Source organism: Channa argus, chromosome 8, assembly GCF_033026475.1.
Source record: "Channa argus isolate prfri chromosome 8, Channa argus male v1.0, whole genome shotgun sequence".
Lineage (NCBI taxonomy): Eukaryota > Metazoa > Chordata > Actinopteri > Anabantiformes > Channidae > Channa > Channa argus.
The window spans coordinates 4,657,580-4,679,370 of NC_090204.1; the positions used below are offsets into that span (position 1 = coordinate 4,657,580).

The 21,791-nt window shown below is 40.6% G+C and overlaps 3 protein-coding genes across 7 annotated transcripts in view; 2 read left to right on the forward strand and 1 right to left on the reverse strand.

Annotated features, from left to right (window-relative positions):
• sh3rf1 (SH3 domain containing ring finger 1) overlaps positions 1-10,262 on the forward strand; it is a 30,519-nt gene extending 20,257 nt beyond the window's left edge. The window contains exons 5-12 of the mRNA XM_067512158.1: positions 762-1,067; positions 3,045-3,155; positions 4,768-4,895; positions 5,672-5,842; positions 6,416-6,699; positions 6,786-7,081; positions 7,238-7,608; positions 7,765-10,262. Coding sequence (XP_067368259.1) covers positions 762-1,067; positions 3,045-3,155; positions 4,768-4,895; positions 5,672-5,842; positions 6,416-6,699; positions 6,786-7,081; positions 7,238-7,608; positions 7,765-7,933 — 1,836 coding nt within the window. The 3' untranslated portion in view covers positions 7,934-10,262. The remainder of the gene's footprint in view (positions 1-761; positions 1,068-3,044; positions 3,156-4,767; positions 4,896-5,671; positions 5,843-6,415; positions 6,700-6,785; positions 7,082-7,237; positions 7,609-7,764) is intronic.
• A 1,381-nt stretch (positions 10,263-11,643) lies between these two features.
• Positions 11,644-19,418, forward strand: cbr4 (carbonyl reductase 4). Its single transcript, XM_067512159.1, has 6 exons — positions 11,644-12,246; positions 13,246-13,394; positions 13,528-13,648; positions 14,451-14,587; positions 15,253-15,387; positions 15,476-19,418. The coding sequence occupies exons 2-6, from the start codon at positions 13,250-13,252 to the stop codon at positions 15,649-15,651; spliced, it is 714 nt and encodes a 237-aa protein (XP_067368260.1). The 5' UTR covers positions 11,644-12,246; positions 13,246-13,249; the 3' UTR covers positions 15,652-19,418.
• Positions 16,745-21,791, reverse strand: part of palld (palladin, cytoskeletal associated protein) — a 45,336-nt gene continuing 40,289 nt past the window's right edge. For all 5 annotated transcript variants that reach the window (XM_067512153.1, XM_067512154.1, XM_067512155.1 and 2 more), the window contains 6 exons: positions 21,466-21,554; positions 20,615-20,747; positions 18,952-19,159; positions 18,642-18,807; positions 18,385-18,518; positions 16,745-18,286 (listed from right to left, as the gene is read on the reverse strand). In XM_067512153.1, coding sequence (XP_067368254.1) covers positions 18,126-18,286; positions 18,385-18,518; positions 18,642-18,807; positions 18,952-19,159; positions 20,615-20,747; positions 21,466-21,554 — 891 coding nt within the window. In that variant the 3' untranslated portion in view covers positions 16,745-18,125. The remainder of the gene's footprint in view (positions 18,287-18,384; positions 18,519-18,641; positions 18,808-18,951; positions 19,160-20,614; positions 20,748-21,465; positions 21,555-21,791) is intronic.

Sequence of the window (21,791 nt, forward strand, 5' to 3'; positions counted from 1 at the left end):
CTCCACTACAACTCCACTACCCACTATGACCTCAATAATAAACAGAGAGTAGAATTATCACCTTTCTGACAGTTTCAACTAAAAAACTGAGAAATTATAGCATTGTAAAATATGGCAAGTAAAATTTGTGGTAGAGCTGCTCTACTGGCTTGTGTTAGATGTACAGGTGTTCCTAATAAAGTGGCCAGTATGTGTGTGTCTGTCTGTCTACATATACAAACGCACATGTGTTGAGGTTAGTCTGTGGGCGGGCAATTTATATATATTTTTTTATTCCTATTATGTGTATTATATCCTTTTTAACATTTGTAGTCTTTGCATGAGGGTTTTACAAAAACTGCATTCAAACTATTTCTACGTATCTCATTTTACAGCCAAAATAAAAAGTTTGTTCTACTTTATATTACACAGTCATGTTCAGGTTTCATGAACAAATACAGTACCATCGCTAACAGAGAGAAGCCCAAAATTGTTTTTTTAGTAAATATCTGCATCTTGGTTATTTCATTGACTTAGAAGCTTTTGTTACTATTCTTACTTCTACAGGTAGTCTTACATTTATTGATATTTCATTCTACATGTCTATCTTAATGTGCTGACACAATTAGTGTGTGTGTGTGTGTGTGTGTGTGTGTATATATGTATATATGACCGTTTTCATGATAATTTTAATATGCCAACCACTGGCATTTCTTCATCTATACTGTATTTCTACCTTACCACTCACTTCATTGCCCCCTGCCTCTCTTCCTCTCTCATAGTTCAACTCAGCAGCTCGTCAACTTATAGAGTTGGACAAGGCATCAGACTCTGGCGGAGACTCTGGTGAGGGGGCCTCCTCCGGGCCCCAAAGCAATGGTGCCCAGCGGGCAGGAGAGAAGAAGAACAGCAAGAAACGACATTCCTTCACTTCTCTCACCATGTCCCACAAACCCATGCTAGCTCCTCCCCCCCAGCGCCACTCCATGGAAATTAGTGGGCCAGTCCTCATCAGCTCCAGCAACCCCACAGCAGCTGCCCGAATTGGAGAGATCAGTGGAGGGCTTTCCTGCAGCGCACCTTCACAGGTAAGATATGCTACATCCAAAGAGAGGGTGAAATACAGGGTTATCACTTTAGGTCTCCTACTGTAAATTATACTCATTAGGTTGAATAACAACAGAAATCTCATTTGCAGAATAGTGCAGTATGAAAAACTTAAAACTCAACAACATTTACAAAGATGTGCAGCAGACATTTTTTGGCCCTGTGTTGGAGTATTTTATTAGTTGTTTCATCATACAGAGTCTGCTCTAGTACTTAAATATACCACAATAACGCAGCTTTTTAGCACGCAGTGCATCAGATTTCAAAGCAATTGAACCAATAAGGACAGGACATGTCACCGTATTATTCTGTGTCCTCACAAGATTGCATAAGCCCCTTTCACACATGCAATGGAATTCTGACGTTATCCTGACTTTGTCAGGAGGAGGTGTATGTGTGAACAGAAATTATTGAGACACTGCTGACATTATCCGGACTTTATCCTTCTGGCCCCCTAGTACAATGTCCCTATTATGTTCATGAGCTCCTGCGTGTAGCACGCTGCTCTGTCCCGAATCGTCAGGAGGATTAAAAACGAGCGGGTGGGCGTGTTGACTCGACTCGACACTCGACTACAGCAGCAGTGAGAACCTTTTCTCATTAGGTGATATCTTCTTCAGTGGAGTTTAATTGCATAACAGAAAAAAGGCACAATACACAAATTGGAAAACAACCCCAGCTTAAGCTGTTTTTGTTTTCAGTAGATGTTTTCTGATTTTAAAAGGTTCCACTCTCCTTCTGTCAGCAATTAGGCTGACTTCCGTTTTCACCATAAAACTAAACATGCAATTGCTTCATCCAAGCATTTGAAATCATGGATGCATGATTCCACTCATCCACGAAAACCACTTCAACTTAGCCCTCAAGGTTTCCACATCAGTTCCAACATGACAGCAACTCACAGCTGCTTCAAGGTTGTCAGCATATACAGTAAATATAGTCTTTGACTTGATGTTAGACATTCAGAACTACAGGCATGAAAACAAGCAGTCTACATATTTGTCTCTTAGACTCTATCACTTAAACTACAATCTGCTACTACAATTAGTGTAGACCATAATAATGATAGAAGTAGGCTTGCACCGCATTGTGGTGTATTAGCCCTGTTACCGAACAGCTAAAATGTCAAGGACAGGGAAATCTCTTGTCTACAGTAAAGTGGATCTTAAGGTTCTTTTGTCAAAATCTTTAAAATTTGATAGGTTTTATGTATAATGAGAGAAAAAACTATTTCTGCAGAATGTGTAATTGTGTTGTTATTGACTCCAGCCTTGGCCATTTCCCTCTGCGCATCATCAGGATATCTTTCGAATTAAAGAAACCTCTTTTAAAACTGCTGTAAACTAATCCTCTGTGGTGACAACAGGGCTACCAATACATCTGTTTTACAGGTCATTGTTTAATAAAAACACAATAGAAAGAATCTCCTGGCTCTTCTATTTCCTTGTTCACGTCTACTAATTCTGTCTTTCTAAAACCCATAAAAAAAACAAAGCAATTTCCGTCAGTGTAAAGTTAAAATCTTTGTGCCAGGCTTCAAATGTAAGTCTGAGGTGGAGGAGAAACCAAGTTACTCTTGTGCTACATGTATATATGGGTTTCCCTTAACCAGGTTACTTAACTGCGTGTAAACACCGTACCCAGATTACCCGAGAAAGCTGGTTTCTCGGAGTATCGCAGTTACTGAAGTCCATGTTATTGCAGTCATGATGGTTATGGCTGAGTCAGAATCACACTTGGGGCCATTTTCACACCATGTGACTGCATAGCAGAGTAGCAGCTAAAATCGAATTATGTCATGTAATGTAGGTAATTCGTGTATGCGTTTAGCTTCCTTTCTCAAGTTCCATTATTGAGAATATGACTAGATTGAATTATTATTATTATTATTATTATTATTATTGGTTTCTAATGTATATATTTTATATTTCATTATCCACATTTTTCTTCTCTTTCAGGTACACATTTGCACAACTGGACTAATTGTGACCCCACCCCCTAGTAGTCCTGTTACCACAGCAACAGTCTTCACATTTCCCTCAGAGACAAGCTATCCATCCATTGCTGTGGTAGGTGGAATCATCATCAATACCTATAAATCTTACAACTAATAGAAACAAAAATAAATTGTATTAGGTTTAAAGTGAGGGTGTTGCTTTTTTAGATCAATTTACCAACCTAAAATATATGAGCTCAAATGCAGTCTAATAACCAAACAAAGCTTTTAGAACTGCAGTGTAGACTATATCCGCAAAATTTAGTTAATGCACAAATCAACCAATGCCATAAAAAAATACAAAATATAAAAATTTGTTTAACCTTGAGAGCATAAAGTTTAAATAAGATGAATTTCTCATGGTGCAATTGATTTACTGCCAACAAGTGAAACAGTTAATCTAGATTTCTGTTAAATAAGATATAGTAGCTTTATTTTGAAACAATTCCTAAAATGCCAAAAAAAAAAAAAGAGAGAGAGCGACACTGAGGAATCTTTAAACCAAAACTTGAGCTCCTAATATGTTTCTGCTGAGGTAAAAACTGCAAAACTAAAAATGTCAAGAAATCACTGCAGCCCACACAAAACAGCACGCATACTTCCTGTCTGTCAGTATGTATGCTCTGGCATGTGGAGTTTCTGAATGAGCAGGAATGTGTTCACAATAGGTTCAACTCTCTGCTTCACTTGGGAACCCTACATGATGTTTTTATACAGATGATTTCTCTAGCCTGCAGGCAGCCTAATTATCTCAGCTCAAGCGTCAGCAGTGAACCAAAATGCACATCAACACTCACACATACACATAGGTCTATACACATACCACAAGCCTGTCTGAGTGCCACTCTCCTCCCCCATTGTGTCATGGAAGCTATTACTCTGCTGCTCAGTGTAGACAGTGTTGAGCATGGGAATACTCATCTTTGTCCTATGTATAAACATTGTCTGCACCCTTATTCTGACTCAATGAGAGCTTATTTGGACTTTTAGTTTTCCACACTTTCCAAAAAGTGTATTTTTTATCTTGTTTTCATGCACTATGTTGACATAGCAAGTTAGACTTAATTTTATTCAAAAAATCTAAAAACATAAAACCCATAACAAAATGTTCTAAAAGCATGCTGGTATCATTAGCTTCTTCTCAAAGCATCTCTCAAAAGTGTCTCAGGAGTCTCTTGACAATACAGATGTTTAACAAGTGAAAACAAGTGAGTTAAAATGAATCCACTCATGTTTGGTTTGAGGGTTGCTCTGAAGTGTGCCTACAGACATGTTTTTCATTTCATATGTTCCCAATTAAACACTGCAATGGATTTAACATCTAGCTATGTGGTCTCCTAGCAACAAACAAACAAGGAAAATTGGATATTCTCAGTTGCAGGGGGAAGTCAGGGACAAGACTATGGTGTCTGCCAAACCAGACTCTCCCTTAGTGTCAGCAAACCGGGGGGAATAACCCAGTTGACAGATGATCTTTCATTCCCTTTTCCTCTTTGTTGCTCATAAAACTGGTTTCTCTTCTTATGCAAAATCCATGTTTTTTTTTTTTTTTTTGAGGCTCATGTTGCTTTGTTCATGTCTTTCATCTTCATACTGTGAGGAAACAAGTGATGAATTGCTATGAAATTGTAATTCATTGTTTTCCTACATAGCTATTAATATGATTTCCTTTTCTTCTTTTACAGGATGCTCTCCCACCCCCACCACCTCCTCCCCCACAGTCTTCTGTTGGTGGAGCAGCATATCCATTGGCTGCAGGGCAGAGACCCTCCCCCAGCATAAGCGACCAAAGTGGGAGACAAAGGCCCACAGTGTGAGTTATAAAAACTGTCCCACACAAAAATATGCAGTCTTCTTTAATGTGCAGTGAGATGTCAGGAGTGGTTTGTGCAGCAATGGCCCAGGGCCTCAGTGCACATGCTCAGTTCAGAGGGGAAAGTCCTTGCTTGTCTGAGTCTCTCCCACCCCCTCCCCCCAATTCTTAGCTGTCAGTGTGAGGTAGGCTTGAGCACAGGTCAGAACCTGATGGTAACTGTCTCCTGGGTCCCATTGGAGATCCTCTCTGTCACCCCTGAATTATAACCCCCCTCACCTTTACCCTCATTACTCTGCCAAGACACCACACACCTGATAAGAATTAGATTCACCTCTTGAATTCTCTCCATTCGTCATCTAAGTCAGCCTGTGCATGCATGTCAGACTCTGAGGCATTTATGTTCCCTTTCCCTGACAACACTGACTGAAATCAGACTGAAAGCATCCCAGCTGAGGCTCATATCTTTTTGGCTACAATTCCAGGCCTGTTTTTGAACTGATGTAGAGAGATGACCTGCAAAATGTTTTGTCCTCCAGCACTGATTTTCTCTGGGTCAGAGACCACAGTCTCTGCTGGAGGGTCTCAGAGGAGATGATGACAGATGTACAGCAAGACAGCAAGATAAATCCCAAACAAATAGCATGCTGTACTAAATGTTGAACATTTTTTACATATTTTTTTAACTATGTTAGGCCTTGTTGTATTTGTGTGTGTATCTGTGCTTAGAAAAAGGCCTTTACTTGTTTATTTAATACTTTTTTGTTTGGTTTCAGCTATGTGGCAATGTTCCCCTATACCCCCCGTAAGGAGGATGAACTGGAGCTAAGGAAGGGAGAGATGTTTCTGGTGCTAGAGCGCTGTCAGGATGGCTGGTTCAAGGGCACCTCCATGCACACTGGCAAGATTGGAGTCTTTCCTGGGAACTACATGAGTCCAGTCAGCAGGTCAGTCATTTATTATACATGGCCATAGGTTAATAATTAGTGTTCTTAGATTATATATTTATTTATTTATTTTATTTTTTGAGGTAACATATTTAATATCATTGCTAGATTTGTAATGTTTATATTTTATTACCTCAGTTGATGAAGCTGTTTGAACATAGACCCATTCCAACTTTACAAAGAATTCCCATAAAATATGAGTTTTGATTCCTAAGCAGATTTCTTGTAGTAATGTTCAACAAATGGGGGTAAGAAGATGTCATTAAGTTTTTTTTTAATAACTTTGTGTAATTACTTATTGAATACATTCCAAGTTATCTCATGCTCATAGTCCGTTTTAAGCTTTAACTTTCAAATCTTGTGGTTGTCAGCTGTGAAATCGGGCACAAAGCAACACTTTGTTAGGACGTGAAAAACTCCTATGCTAATGCAACAATTTAAAAATTCAGACTTTTTAAACATGTATGAAGTTTTTTTTTTGAAGTTTAAAATCTGTCTTGTTATTTAAAAGTACAATTCTTCAATTAGCTCAGAGATCTGTGTCTCAAACCTCTTTACATTCTATCCTCTCAGGACAGGCTCAGGGAGCACCCAGCCCAAATTGCCCATGAGCCTGTGCACTCAAGCTGGCCGAGGGGTTACCATCGTCAGCCCCTCCCCTGCTCCTCTTGGTACCGTTGTTCCAGGGCCTGATTTTAACAAACCCATCCCTGTGTGCTCTAGTGCTGTACCTGCCAGCTCCCAAGCAGCAGTTGTTGTAACAGCAGCTCAGACAGCCACAGGCCAACAGCCAAAAGTCCCATTGCATGTGAGCTCCCAGATGACTGTGAATCAGGCTCGCAATGCAGTCAGGACAGGTATATTTAGTGGGGGGAAAAAATAGTCACTGAACGCTGCCTCAATATGTTAAAGTTTATAATATATTTTTGAAACTCATTTACAGCTGCATGTCACAGTCAGGACCGGCCTACAGCCGCAGTGACGCCGGTCCAGTCTGCAACAACTGTGACCTATCTCCCACACCTGGCTGTGTGTCCACAGCCCTCCTCCAGTCCTGCACAAGGCTGCACCCGGGCTGGAGCAGGAATGGGCTGTGCTGCTGCTTCTCTGACTCCACCTAATGTCAGTGCTGCATCATTGGATGGTGATGCTCTTAGACCTTTGTCTGTCCTCACTGTGCCTGTTGGTTCTGTTTCCAACAACACAGCTCTTGCATGCAGACTGGACAAGGATGTCAAGGTAGGAAAAGTCCAAATATTTTTGAACTTGCATACATACGTTACATTTCACTTGCTCCATATCCATTTATGATACTACTTATTTATAGTAGAGAAATGTTGAGCTAGATATGAGTTGCCATATTTCTCTAACAAGGAAATATAATGTGTCCTGCAGAGAGAAAAGAAAAGTCTTCTGAAGCTGTTGTCCTCCAATAAGAAGAAGTCTCGGCCTTCACCCCCCTCGTCTCCTACCCTTGAGGTGGAGCAGGCTGCTGCTGGAGAGGTGCTACATGGTGCCTCTGGGCATGACACTTCCCCCCCGTCCTGCTCTGTCAGCTGCCCTGAGCCTGAATCTGCTGCTGCTGCTGCTGCTGCTGCCTCTGTTGCATCTGCCTCTTCATCCTCCTCTTCCACTTCAGTCCCAGAGTCCTCCCATCGGAAGAGCATTCCACTTGATGGCTGCGCTCCTATTGCTCCTCCTCCTCGTCAGCCATGCTCGTCTCTCATATCTCAGCACCACGATGCACGGCCCATCATATGTGAGAGGTAAGCTGATGTTAATTTGCAGTTTCATACTATTGGCATTATCCAGCTTGTCTGTCCCATTCCTAAAAAGTGTAACACTATATCAGTATCATGACTTACTTTTCATTGTTGCATTGTGCATTAGTCACTGACTGTGCCTTTGGTTTTCCTCCCCAGGTACAGGGTGGTGGTATCATATCCTCCCCAGAGCGAGGCTGAGCTGGAACTTAAGGAGGGCGACATTGTGTTTGTTCACAGGAAGAGGGAAGACGGCTGGTTCAAAGGCACACTGCAGAGGAATGGCAGGACCGGATTGTTCCCTGGCAGCTTTGTAGACAGTATCTAATGAACCTAATACATTGAACAACAGCTACCATTACCACGAACATGGCTGATAACTGCTAGGCTTTTTTAGTTTGTGGCAAACCAAACATATTGGCATATGCATAGTCACTGGGACAGGAGACTGTAACTTTTCAGAGCCTATTTGTGCTGTGGTCTGGAGGGAGAACACTAGTGACATATGAGAGAGCTGCAGAGAAGAACAGGATGTATGGTCACTGAAAGCACAGTGCACAGAGTTAGAGGAGAGCACACTACTCATGAACTATTCCTTTTTGTTGGTTATTTATATCTCTGTAACTATTCAGCTGTTAAATGTGTGCCTTGTACTGTTCCTGACTGTATTGTATATAAGGACACAAAGGTGATTAGTCCTAAAACAACCAATTTGAACTGTTGATATAGATATGTTACACTTTTTAACTTATTTCATTTGTTGGCCTTTTTGTAGTGCAAGACGTTAAGGGTTTAAGCTGGCACATGCCTTATGTCACCTTTTACAACATCAGTTGAAGTTCTCTTCATTCAACTGCTAATTAAAGTTTTGCCATTATTTCAAGCTGTCAGCAGCTAAGAGAAGGCATATCAGATGCAGCCAACTACAACAAATGAGCAGTGTCTTCATTGCTTATGCTTCACAGTGGGAAAAAACGACAATTGCCCAGCTCTAAAGGCATTACCTCAAACTGAGGATCATAAGAGAGATCTACCGTATTGCACATTGAAGTACTCTAGCTACAATTCACAGCCATGTGAACATTGCACATCAGATAATATTTTTGCAGGCCTTTCACAGGCCTCTGTCTTTCTTTCCTGGTGTGGCAAAGGCTGTGGTGCTAAGGACCACAGCGAAATGATGATACACGTGTTGCAGGACTTTTTGGTCATGCATTTTTAATATTCAAAAGCACACTCCAACATAGGCTGTGCAGTTAATATGTACCTTCTTTGTATTTACTAGAAAGGGTAGCTGCTCTCCTAACCCCTTGGCAATAGCCAATCCCAGACATAGCTCTTCACCACAGGAGCAACATAACATTTCTTAGCTGTGCACAACAGATTAATTTCAGTGTATGTGTGTTACAAATGTAGGCTAACTCCTGCTGCTCTTAGACAGTTTTTCTTATAACTAACCTGGACATGCTGTAAAGCTCATGGGACACAGGCACCCTTTAGAAATGCTCTCAATTTTTATTTACAGTGCTCTAACTCACTCCTAATATGACTTGTGGCAGTGAAAACACAGCTAGCTAAAGCACAGTACGTTTTGTGAAGTACATTTCACAGAAAGAGATGTGTGGTGTCATTTTTTTGTATTTCAAAAATTAAGGTTTCACTTGAAATCATTTACTTTGATGCCCTTGATTTTTTTTTATTTTTTTATTTTGTGGTTGGGGTATTTGTTTTTGTTTGTTTGTTTTGGTCTTGTACATTTCCTCTATACAAAGTTTTTGAGGTTGGTTTTATATGTTGGATTGACTGGAAACGAATCACTTCTTTCCCCCAGATATGCATTGCAATGATTATATGATCCAAAGTAAAGGTATCATTAATGACTGACCTGAAGTCTGAGAGGGGTATTTAAACCCTTTGGAGTGGAGGCAATCACTGACTCATGCTATATTTAGCTTGGAGTATGAATTTACTGAGTGCATTGGACCCAGAATTTCAAGTCGTGTCTTTGCTTTTACTTTTTGTTTAATTGAGGGGAATTAGTGTTTAACTGACTGGTGGTATATGTTGACATGTGTTTGAAATCCAAAAAGCGTCTGGTAAAGGATGGTAAAAATCACTGTTAGAGCCTTTATTTTTGTCTTTCTGAATTTGGTACTTGTGCAGAATTAAACGGATGTTATTGTCTTGGCCATCACCACACCAACCTCAGGCTCTTTGCTGAAACTGGTTATTTTCATTTGACTGTGTCTTTTCATTACACTGTTAAGTCTTTAAATATATGCATCAGACGGACAGTACTCCAACACACGCACACATTTATGCACTATCACAATGTTTCTAATCATACTGACCTGTTATTCTTCATGCATAGGCTGCACAGTTTCAGACTCATGAAGCATTTCTCACAACAGTTATTGGAACACAGGAAACTTAAGCTAGCTTAATTCAGTGCATCACATTTCCTCATACTAAGGTGACTTACTTGATTTTTTTATTATTATTTTTTTATTTTTTAAGCTAGTCTTAAATGGTGAAAATTTAATCAACTTTTTTGGCACAAGTCTATGATGTGGGAAAAAAAACATTGAGGTATTTGAGGGAATAGCACATTTTGTAAAGGATCTCTATAACAATAAAAGCTAATGGTTTTCATAGTTTCCCTAAGACAAGTCATTGTCTCATGTCAATGTTTTTTGCTTTCTCCATAGTTCTGTTGTCCTCTTACCTTTTTTTTTTTCCCCAGTCCTTAGCGTTCCATTGTAGCAAAGGTACACAGTTTTTTTTTTTGTTGTTGTTTTTTTTAAAGCTATATGTGAAGGATAAATTACCACATTAAAAAGACAATTGTTCCTAATTAAATGTATTTCATGTAGGTCCCACTACATGTGGCTTGTGTCTCTAGCAAGAGGAGCTTCTCCAGTGACTTATAGCAGAGCAGAGTGTTAGAGACTGAGGTGAGCCTTCCCAGTGCGTGCAGCTGGGGAACATTGACAGGATCTGACAAGCACTCAGAGGGGTCATTGTGCTGCACACAGTTCCCTGCAGAGGATGGGTTTCCATGGAAATAGGTTATTCTTTTGTATGAGTTTAGGACTATGCTGGAATAATATAATAATTTAAATTTACAAATGTACATTTATGTTGATAAATTACACCTGGAATATTCAGATTTCGTGAGAAAATAGCTGTCGAGTTCGAGTCGTCAGTTTGTATAGACTGGAGATTTAAGTGAGATGTAGATAGAATATTTATAGCTGCAAGGGCCATGATCAGTTCAAAAATCACCGTCTCAAGGTCAAGAATTTCATGATAATGTTTAAGCTTTAGGTGTGTCCATTTCCAGTCGCTCGGTGAAAGCAGTATTGTTCAACCCTTTATCGAACAATGTTTTGTACTAACATAATTGACTAGAGGCACAAATTAGGCTTTCTTGCATAGAAGTACTAAGGATTGCGTTATCATTTCAGAGAGAGTTTATATTGTAATGAATCAATTAAATACATATAGAAAATCCAAAACAAAATATGGTTTTATCATGCAGGTCTAAAGCAAGCCTGAAATGTAAATACAGAATGTGCAAGCACAGCTCACAGGGTCTGCTGATATGGATATGGTAATGTTTGTCTTACAGTGTGTGTGTGTGTGAGAGAGGGAGAGCACGATATGCCCCTGTTGGCAAACATCATTAGATCACTAATGTGTGAAAGAGGGGAATAATGTCTTGGTGTTCAGGAAGTTGATCAGAATACAAATTCAGTCCTATTTCTATGTCTCTGACAAAGTTAATGAACACAGGCATATTACACTGTTTGTAGTGATTGTATTATATCTTCCTTGGCATAGATACATATTATAACCATGAATTCCACTACAGGTGGTGAATGTGACTTGGGCTCCGCAACCTGGCAGAATGTCTGTCTGATTGATGGCCCTGGTGTAGGACAAGGCCGCCCGCCCCTGACATTACAATAAAGGATGAGTAGCTACAATAAATATTTGTGCTATTTCAATGTGCACAAATGTTATTTCTAAATCACTTTCTAGTTAACTCAGTGAAGTGTAATTGAAATAAGTGTACTGTTACACAAATGTTGCTGTATAACAAAACAACCTTGAAGGAGTACCACTATAACCTACTAGGTAACTAGAGACTCCCTTTAGGTGCTCTACATATTTCCAGTAGCTGTGATAAAACATGTTTTTCTGACCCTCATTTTAGTTGCACTAATCTACTAGTTAGTGGAGGCTTCCTTATTAAACAAATATACATAGAAACAATGTGTTAAAGTTGTAGTGACCCTATGGTTTTTCTTATTTAATGTGTTAATTTGATTGGCAGCGTTCACTGTGATAATGTCAGGCTCCTGTGATGTTTGAGTCCCTGTAGACAAATATCAACTTTCACTGGCTGGAGGTTTTAAAAACAGCCAACGTCGAGCGCGTGCTTCATCCCTGAGCTGTGTCCACAGCGCCATCTGCTGGAACGTGATTAGCAGCACAACGACATAGTAACAAACATGGCGGCGCCCATGAGCACTTCTTCTCTGCTACTGTGTCGTTTACATTAAATTAACTTATTTGTGAAGGAATGCGCTTTTCGTCTCATTTAAAAAAACGACAGTCGCAAAAATAATAAAAACGGTGAGTAATAGCTAAACATTGATATTTTATTTCAAAAGCAAAATAGTGTGTGTGGTACCCTTTTCATATGATAGACAGTCAAATATTCTTAGCAGCTGTCACTGGTAACTTGTCCTGACGGAGAGTTTGTGACAGAGACTGATTTATGGAGAGAGAACAGAAAATTAATTTTTCGCTAATAGGCTGTTGTAAAGTTTGTGTTAAAAACCTTAATAACCGAGTTGGACAGCTTTTGCCTGTTAGCAACACTTTTAACAAATTTTAGCTCACGTAGTTGGTTTTCTTGTGATTTTCCTAGATCCAGAAATGCTACATTTACTCAGATAACGTTACTGGAACTGAGTACACTTGGAGTTTATTGAAGTATTTTGATTGTATGTTAATTTGGTTCCACTATAATTTAGTAGTGGACTCCACTACATTAATTTTACAGCTTTAGTTTCTCTTTATTTTTTTTATTTTTTTTGCAGATGTAGATTTCTTAATACAGAATCGAATTAACTAATCGATTTTATTTAATCACTATTCAATGTGATGCTGTTCGTGAAAAGCTGAAATTGAAGGCTACAGACTGTCGAAACTAAACCTATTAAAGAGAAAATATTTATCAGTTTTTTTTTGCAAACTGCAGACAAATTTTCAAAGATGAGAAGTACAGCAAAGAAAAAAATTCCAGTAACATATACAAATTAAGGGACAAATAATTTGTTACTATAGGGCCTTTACATGGAAAATAACAGCAACAAGTGGAGTTGATTTGACCACTTAATGTCGTGCAACCTGTAACTATATAAATTAGTTATAATCAGCCTGAAGTAAAGTGTTTCCCTCTAAATTGTACTGAAGTAATAATAAATTATAATGGAAAAACTAGAATAAAGTACAATTACTTCAGAAATGTATTTAGGAACAGAAATGTAGTAAATGTTCCTAGTGGGGGGGTTGCTGTGGGGTTTTAAGTTATTGCAGTTTGATGTGCAGTATGTGGTGTCTCTGTAGGGTCATGTCCAGGCTGGCGGTGGTGTTTGGAGGCTCCAGGGGCATTGGAAGGGCAGTGTCCCGCCTGCTGGCAGTTAGGGGCTGCAGGTTGGCTGTAGTCTCCAGAAATGAAGATGCTGCCCAAACTACTGTGGCATCTCTATATGGAGGTGTAGTTTTGTACACCGATTTTCACAAACATGCACACACACTGTTTGGTCTCACCCTTTTGTGCTACAAAATAACATAAATGCAGACTAATACCACCTGAAAACAGTCCGACCCTCTGTATCTGCTCTCTAGATGACCATGTGGCTTTTACCTGTGATGTCTTCAAGGAGCAGGAAGTGCAGAAAACCTTTGAGAGTATCCAAAAAATGTGTGGAAACATCTCTTATCTTGTGAATGCAGCTGGCATCAACAGGTAAGGAGACACTTGGGCATAGGCTCTGCTCATATCTTGCTGTGTTTAATAAAAATATAAATGTAGAAAAACGTTTTCTTTATAACTTTCAACATTAAGGTGATAATAACGTGTTAATTCAAATTCCTTTTAATCCTACAAATTTTTTGGACACCATTATTGTATTAATGTTCTGTTATGATGACGTGTTTGCTCACCTGTGCAGAGTTCAACAGTGCACAGTTCAACAGAGTGCAACCGAGTAGGAATGCTGAGCAAATTGGGTGGGATTAACAGATGTGAAGTTAGGGTTGTGGTGTTTCTGATGCAGGATATCTGCTCTCTGCCTCTGTCTAATGGAGCTAAAAGCAGCTCCTACACACACACACACACACACACAAAATGCAGCAGGGAGACACTGGTTCTGTCTGAGTAGAGACACTCAGGTGGACAACTCTTTTACTGTATAGTTACACAGAAATATAGCTAGGTGAAGAAAAATCTGATAAATGTTGTTTAATATAGTCATTAATAGCAGGACTATTTTTTATTTTTGTAGATAAAAGAATAACGTGACTGGCTGTTGTAGAAATTAATTGTGAATATTCACTCAAAATCAGTACCATCAGTATCATCTGTCCACTCTTATGATAACAGTATTAAAAGATCCACGAGATAAAACATCTGCGACTAAGAAATTAATCACTGACTGTCCAATGTTAATTGCTGTGGTAAATTGTCAATTGACAGTCTGTGATTAATCATGATTACAATTTTCGTACAATTGACAAACTTTTTAGCTGACATGTCATGGTATATTCAGGGATGCTCTGCTACTGAGGACAAAACCAGAGGACATGGTGGCTCTCCTTCACACCAACCTGCTGGGCAGCATACTGACCTGTAAGACAGCACTGCGCAGCATGCTGCACACCCAGGGAGCAGCTATCGTTAATATAGGTATCAACTGCTTCAATGACAGCCACGATTTGTTGTGTCTTCCTAGTTTGGACACTAGGGGACAGTGTATGGCATTGTAATTTTTCTTTAAGGTCTCCTGAATTTAAAGTGTTTCTGCACAGGACCATACACTTATTTTGTCTATTTGCTCCTTTACCACAAATTCCAGCAGATTACTATCAAATAGTAAAGTGCTTGAAATTAGGGACTTCTCTTATACCTCGCCTCACGTCATCCCTCACTGCAGTGATGTCCCTTGTCCCTTCAGGGGTCACATCTCAACGTGTTCCGCACCTTGATTTGGCATGAGATTTGACCACAGCCCTCCCATTTTATCCATGCTCCAGACCGTTGGGGTGTGGTTCGATCTTGCGGCCTTCCCAACCCAATATTCTACCCATTGAGCCACCAGGCCCCCACCATGTCATATTTCATAAACCTCAATATCATCAGCATATCATAAAGTCAGTGTTAATAGTTTATCAAGTTTATTTCTCAGGTTTTGTTTGCTCCTTTTTATAGACCGTCATACTTGACCAACAAATCTGAACATGATTTTCATTGGGATTCAATTTAATGTAGAAATGTGTTTTTATGTATGACAATTTTTAAAAATCTCATTTATATACATGTAGTCTTAAAGGATATGTGTTTCCCCTCCGTAGGATCTGTTGTGGGTCTGAAAGGGAATGCTGGTCAATGTGTGTACAGTGCTAGTAAAGCCGGTCTAGAAGGCTTCACACGCTCTTTGGCTAAAGAGGTCGCTTCACGCAATATCAGGGTCAACCTAGTGGCTCCAGGTACAGCACATGTCCTCTCTGTACCTACTCCCTTTCTGTCATATTTCTCTTTTTATTTTCTCTATGTCCTGCCTGCTCTTATTTTCAGGTTTCATCCGTACTGACATGACTGCCGAGCTTAAGGAGGACATGATACGCTCCATTCCACTGGGGAGATTTGGTGAGCCAGAGGAAGTAGCCCAGGTTGTCCTCTTCCTTTTGGAGTCTTCCTACATAACAGGACAGGTGCTAGTGGTGGATGGAGGGCTGCAGCTGGTCATGTAGGGAGTGGAAGTTTCTTCTGGAATGAACCTGTCCACTCAAACAGAGCCTTTTCTCCAAACGTTGTTTGTCTCATTGTAGGCATAAAAAATTTTGACTGAAGCCACTCATGACATCTGAAGATTGAAAAGGTGAACACTTACACTTCACAAAGCTGCACCGCTGAAGCTGAGCGTTGCTTTATGGCCAGAATAAATTCAGCCTAATATCTGACAAGCTGGAAGATTATCACATCGCGTTTTTAAAAATGCTTTTTGCTTATTTTCTTTGACAAACGTATTAAACGTTTTTGCAATAACAGGCACTACCGGGGGAGTAAACAAAATCCGTTAAGTTGTAAAATGGAGTTACCCACATCTGCCAGTAGATCACTGGCCTGCTGCTCTTTGTTTCTGCTGAGTCACCATGTCCACCCACAGTGGTTGTGGCCTGATGTGTGTGACAGTGAGTCGTGACTAACGCCGCTGACTCCAGAGTGTCTGGCCCAGTCCAGACCTCAGTGCCCTGAGGTCCTAAATTTGATTAGAAGATCACCGCTGTTGGTCTTTTTCCATGACCGTGATGCACCCCACCACAGAATATGACGTTTGTGTTTTGTTCCCCTACCTCCCCCCTGGAGATCCCCCTCACAACTGGCACATTGCCCTATCTGGAGCAGCCCCCTTAACCCACCTCTGGAGGGGCCGGCGAAGGGGCCAGGCTATGTTTGGCTGAAGCTGGAGAAAATTAGAGGTATTGATGGAGGTGGGTAGGAGTATTTTTAGCTGAGAATGTTTTGAGTGTGGGTACAGGTTCTGTAGTGTGGATGGATGGGGTTGGATGGCTGTCATCCTCAGTGATAAGATCTGAACGGTTGCGTTGCTTGTTTGTTTTTTTAAAGAATCATGATTTTTAAAAAAGCAGCACCCATTGTCCTCTCTCTTTCTTTTATACGTTTAATTGCATCATCAATCCTGTCTTTTCTATGTAAGGATTGGATTACATTATACCTTGATTTTAGTAAGAGTGGCATTTCCTTTGCGTCTGATAATGTGATTGTTGGCATTGTCTTGTTTTAGGAATAGCCTGCCAGTCTATAAAAACATCTCACACTGTCTGAAGAGTTTGCTTTTTATTAACTTTAATAACCTAAAATAATATCAGGAGAACAATCCATATACAGGCATCGACTGGCATAGAAATGTGCAAACACTAACTGTCAGCTGATGGAAGCTCTAAACGGACAGAAAAAGATGTCCACTTTGTATAGTGTTACAGAGGTGACCAAAAAGAAAAATATCCTTTGCTCTTCACTTTGACCAGCTTAGAATGTTTGCTACCCCTGCCTACTAAAGAAAGCTGCGTTTTTATACATCCTGGTAAAAGTTGTTTGGCACTGTACAAGTGTCCAAAAATATCATGCAAAGAAAGTGTGTTTCTATGAGGCCTAAATGTGATTTAAGGCAGTAAATACATTCATAAAACTTGAAAATACAGAAAGGACTGTTTTTATCAGTGAACCAAAGGTTGCTTATATAATTTCTGTCAAGATTGCTGGGAAAGTAACTAGTCTCATTTGATTTTATACAAAAATAAATTGGAGAATCTGTGATGCGTTTGACAAATACTTTAAAAAAAATCTCACAGCACCCCCTCAGTGAGAATATTTGAATTCAATGCTCTAAAATACAAACAAAAGAAATAAATGTTCTGTTTTTTTTTTCTTTTCAATGTGTTGTGTTTCACCACTCACCACCGTCGTTCATATCTCACTTACCACATTAGAGTTGCCCGTCACAAAAACCTTCTTTTCCTCATCACTTTCTTGTCCTGTTACCAACTTCCTATAATTTCTGCTTTCCCCAAACCGCAAACCTTTTTTATACGAATCACTAATCATATTGTTTTTAAGGCCCGGCCTTGTCCAATATGTGTAACTGTAAGCTAGTCTATGACCTTAAACGCTGAGACTGTATCATACTCTAACTACACGCGGCTACTGTAGATATCAGCACTGTGCTACACAAGCCCGTATAATAAAAGTGTGTGATCTCCTTCATCAAAGCGGTGCTGCTTTGAATCATTCAGTCTCTTCTTCCTCTACACTCAGTTGGTGCAGAGCTATTTATAGATACAGTATTAATCGGTATTGCAAATGGCACCACTTGAGCATGCATAGTAATTGTGTTTTCATTCTTAAACTGGTTTTTATCATCACAGAAATTAGGGGCACTTCCAGGTCCAGTCGACAAAATAAAGCTTGGGGTGCCCACTCGATGCATTCTGTAATATTACATGTGTCATACTATAAAAACATAAAACGTCAGCTTCATCCCCTCACTCTGTCCACCAACCCTTTAGTTCTGTGTTTGCAGTTACGAGGTTGTACTGTCCCCCTCCTCGCCATCATAAAGTATTTGTCTCAGGAGTGCTGGGAGCGAGGCAACTTTCAGGGTTTTAGGAAGTGACATCGCTATCCTCGCATCTTCCTGTTGTCTTTACAGGTCGTCACTTTCCACCAGTCCACCTGCCGGTAGTGGGCTGGAGTCAGGGAAGAAGGCTGCCTTCACATCCAGCCCTTTCTCTGTCAGAGCAGCGTAGCGGCTGGTGGAGGGGCGCACCTTCTTTGGCTTGGGGACGTTTGGCTGCTGCCACTGAGCTGCGTGCAGAGAAAAGAAGGGTTTTATGTGCAGAAATGTAAAAGTACAGACAGAAAAAGTGCTTCATTCAGTGAGCAGTGTGTGAATTTGAACCTACTGTGTACATCCAGGCGTGCAGTGCTGGATACGATGCCAGCGTCATTCTTTGCCGACACTGTGTACCACCCAGCATCCTCCTTCATGGCTGGCTGGATAATCATACACAAGTAGCCACAGTTGTCCTGGTGCATGCTGCAAAAGACAGTTGACTCACATGAAGCAACCATGAATATTCTAAATTCCTTCCTGCTGAAGAAAACGTGAAGAAGTATTAAAAAGTATGATTTTGTCTGTCAATTTTTTTGGCTTATTTACCTGATTCTGTCTGTATTGTGAGTGAAAGACTCGTTTTCTCTTTTCCAGAAGATCTGTGGGTAGGGAACGCCTGTGACCCGACACTCCAGTCTCACAGGATGACCTTCTGCCACACTAGTGTTCTGTAGTTTCTCGATGAATGAAGGGGCCTTGTGCATCTCCTTGGCTGTGGAAAGAGAATGTCAATGGGATGCATTATGGGGAAGTATCGTGTCAACAGGCATCTTCTGTGCATATATAAAATGGTGTAGTATAGGGTCAATTTCCTACTTCCAGAGAGCAAACACAGTGCTCGAAGGAAAAAACTTACCTGCAACAATAAGTTCCAGGTTGAAGGAGTTCTGCCCAGCTCTGTTGCTGGCAATGCAGGTGTAGACGCCTGCATCACGGCTTGTCACAGGCTCGATGACCAATGAGTGCACACCGTTTTCCCTCACCAGCATCTTATGGGCAGAGTCAGGGCGAATAGTCTGTCCATTCAGCTGCCAGATGAGGTCAGGAGTGGGCAGGCCGCTCACCTGCAGGTTGTAAAAGATCACAGTCTGAGTTTTGTCTGAGGTTTTGTTCAGACTGTAGAGTGAAGGATGCTGCAATCGGTGGTTGTTTTTGTTGGGAGTAAATCAGAATACTAACTGTGTGTGTTCTGTGGGGGCAGTACAGTATGTGTTTGCTGTGGAATATAACAACAGCAGTGTTTGCTTAGTCTGTCTGTGTTGTGTTTGAGGAGCCTGGTTGCCTGCATACTTTGTCATGGGAATAAAATGCACTGCTAAATGACCCATCTGTCTTTGCAGAGAAACCTAACACCTGCTCCACCCTGCCCACCTGGGAAAGGAGTTACTGTGTAAAAGAATATGCTTGGTATTACAATGAACAACAGCATTCACATGTTTCACAAATGAGGGTATATGGGTAATGGGTATTACAGGAAGTGACCCAGCACAATTTTAGTTGTGGCATAATAAGCTTGGAACTGTTGGAAAGCTAAAAAATGATCTGAAAATGAATATTTTTTATAATTACCGTTGACATAAAGTGCTCAGAAGTAATGGAGACGCACCAGTTTATTTCCGACATGTGTTTTTATATAGAGAGTTAATTGTGGGGCTGTTTTGTTTTATTGCATGTGCCAGTTTTCAAAGGCTTTCTAAGGGCTGCAGGAAGGCGAGGTGAAGAAGGAGTGGATGAGGGGCGAAAATGAGCGGCAGGAGGGGTGTGGAGGGAAAATAATTGTCGAAAACCTGATTCAACTTAATCCCTGAAAAATGACACCTCTGTGTTCTCCTTGTCTGTTCTGAGCCATTTGTGACACAAAGACGTGATGAAACATCTTGTCTCTGCTAGTTTTTATATCCCCTACAGAAACTGGAACGCACAGAAAGGCAAATGGTTCTTTGGCAGCACTGAGATGGATCCTCCCTGAGAGCAATACAGACGCTGAATTAAAGGGCAGATTTGAAACGGCTTTCTTTATTACTATGATTAACATATTCACTTTGGTGAAGGCATTTCTCTCTTCTGGTCATGTCTCAGTTATTTTAAAACTTATTTTCATTGCTTCATCAAAGAAAGCACCACAGCATCACCTACAAGATCTAAGCAGAAGAGTTTAAATTAAAGCAGGTTGTCAGTTAAACAAGCTCACTATTTATCCCATTAGACTCAACGTTGTGTAAGTAACCAGACAGAGAGTTAAATTAAAACTGGCAGATTCTGCTGCCCACAAAATAAAAAGGCCTTGAAGTTGCAGTCATGTATAAAAAGTTCTTCACATTAAAGTTACAGCTTACCAGATCAAAAAACAGTGTATAATTTGACGTTTCTCCTTTTATGTTTAAAAGAAATATATAATTGTGTAAGTACTGTCTCAAAGCAAGACCCAGCATGCTCCACATTGTTTATTTTCATTATTTTGGGACCAACAAATCACGTGGATACTCTGTGGACAAAAGAACCACAGGAGAACTTTTCACCTTGCAGTCCATACGACACAGTCGCCCCTCCTGGACAATGAGGTCACCTGGTGCCTGCAGGAAGTGAGGACGGAAGTGACGCTCCTGGATGTTATCGTTCTCATCACCGCTGTCTCTGGACCTGGACCTGGGTCTTACAGACAGAGCAAAATGTACATGTATATTTTAATTGAATTTTCCTTCGCAGATTTGATCACACATAATATAGACATTAAGGGGCCTTTTCTGCTCTTTGTGTCCTCCACTGGTGTTTTTCCACTGGTATGAGTATTTTTCAGGTCAGAACCAGTAGGTGTTTTGTCCCGACAACGATGACATCACTGCCCCGATTGCACATAAACCAAGGAGGTAAATAAAGAGAGTGGGAGATGCTGATTGCCATCTCAATCTGTCTCTAAACAACTCTTATGCTTATATTATCAGGGAGTATTCATCTAGATAACAGACTGCAGGTGTTTGTCATGTTCTGCGAGGGGTGTCTCTGATCCTAATAATCTGGGTTGGGTCAATGCGTACTGTATATACAAGAGCAACAGAGCAATGAAAAACAAAGCAGAGCAAACAGGTGTTCCCTCACATTAACTCACAGCTTTTCCATCCTGAAAGGACAGCTCAACAAAGAAAAAAGCGTGATTCAGCTCTAAGCAAACATTTGTGTAAATATCCAGTCACTCTTTGGAACATTTTACATCCCAAATTGCATGGTGAGGCTGATTGAGGACAGGAGTTGTGCAGATGTTGGAAGGCCTGCAGCAAATGTGCCAGCCAGCCGTTAGCGCGTGTGAATAAAATACCAAGAGATCTTGTTTGTGCCCCTCACTTCCTACGTTCTCCTGCCAGCTAAGCCTCACCTGCGCATGTGTCCAGGTGCCGAACGCTGGCTACGACCCCGCTGGTTAACCGCCTGGACCATCATCCTGCCGGTGCAGCTCACCCTGCCCTGTGAGGTGGAGAAGAAAGAGACGCATAAAGAGGGGGGAGCTTATGAGGGGCTGACACCCCACCATGCCACAAGCAGCACTCAAACTGGGAGGAGGAAATAAAATGTGGGTGTTGGAGCTGGAAAATCTTGTCAGAAAGCCTGTAGAACATGAACTTTTGACCTTTATGAGAGATTTAGTAATTTCCTGTCTCATTCAACGCCCTCTTCCTCTTCAGGCTGGAGATCATTATCTTA

Excerpts from the sequence above, each read along its gene's own strand:
- cbr4 (XM_067512159.1), top strand. The coding sequence starts at position 13,250 with ATGTCCAGGCTGGCGGTGGTGTTTGGAGGCTCCAGGGGCATTGGAAGG. Across the intron at positions 13,395-13,527 it reads TGTGGCATCTCTATATGGAG|ATGACCATGTGGCTTTTACC; the intron begins GTGTAGTTTTGT and ends TCTGCTCTCTAG. Across the intron at positions 13,649-14,450 it reads AATGCAGCTGGCATCAACAG|GGATGCTCTGCTACTGAGGA; the intron begins GTAAGGAGACAC and ends TGGTATATTCAG.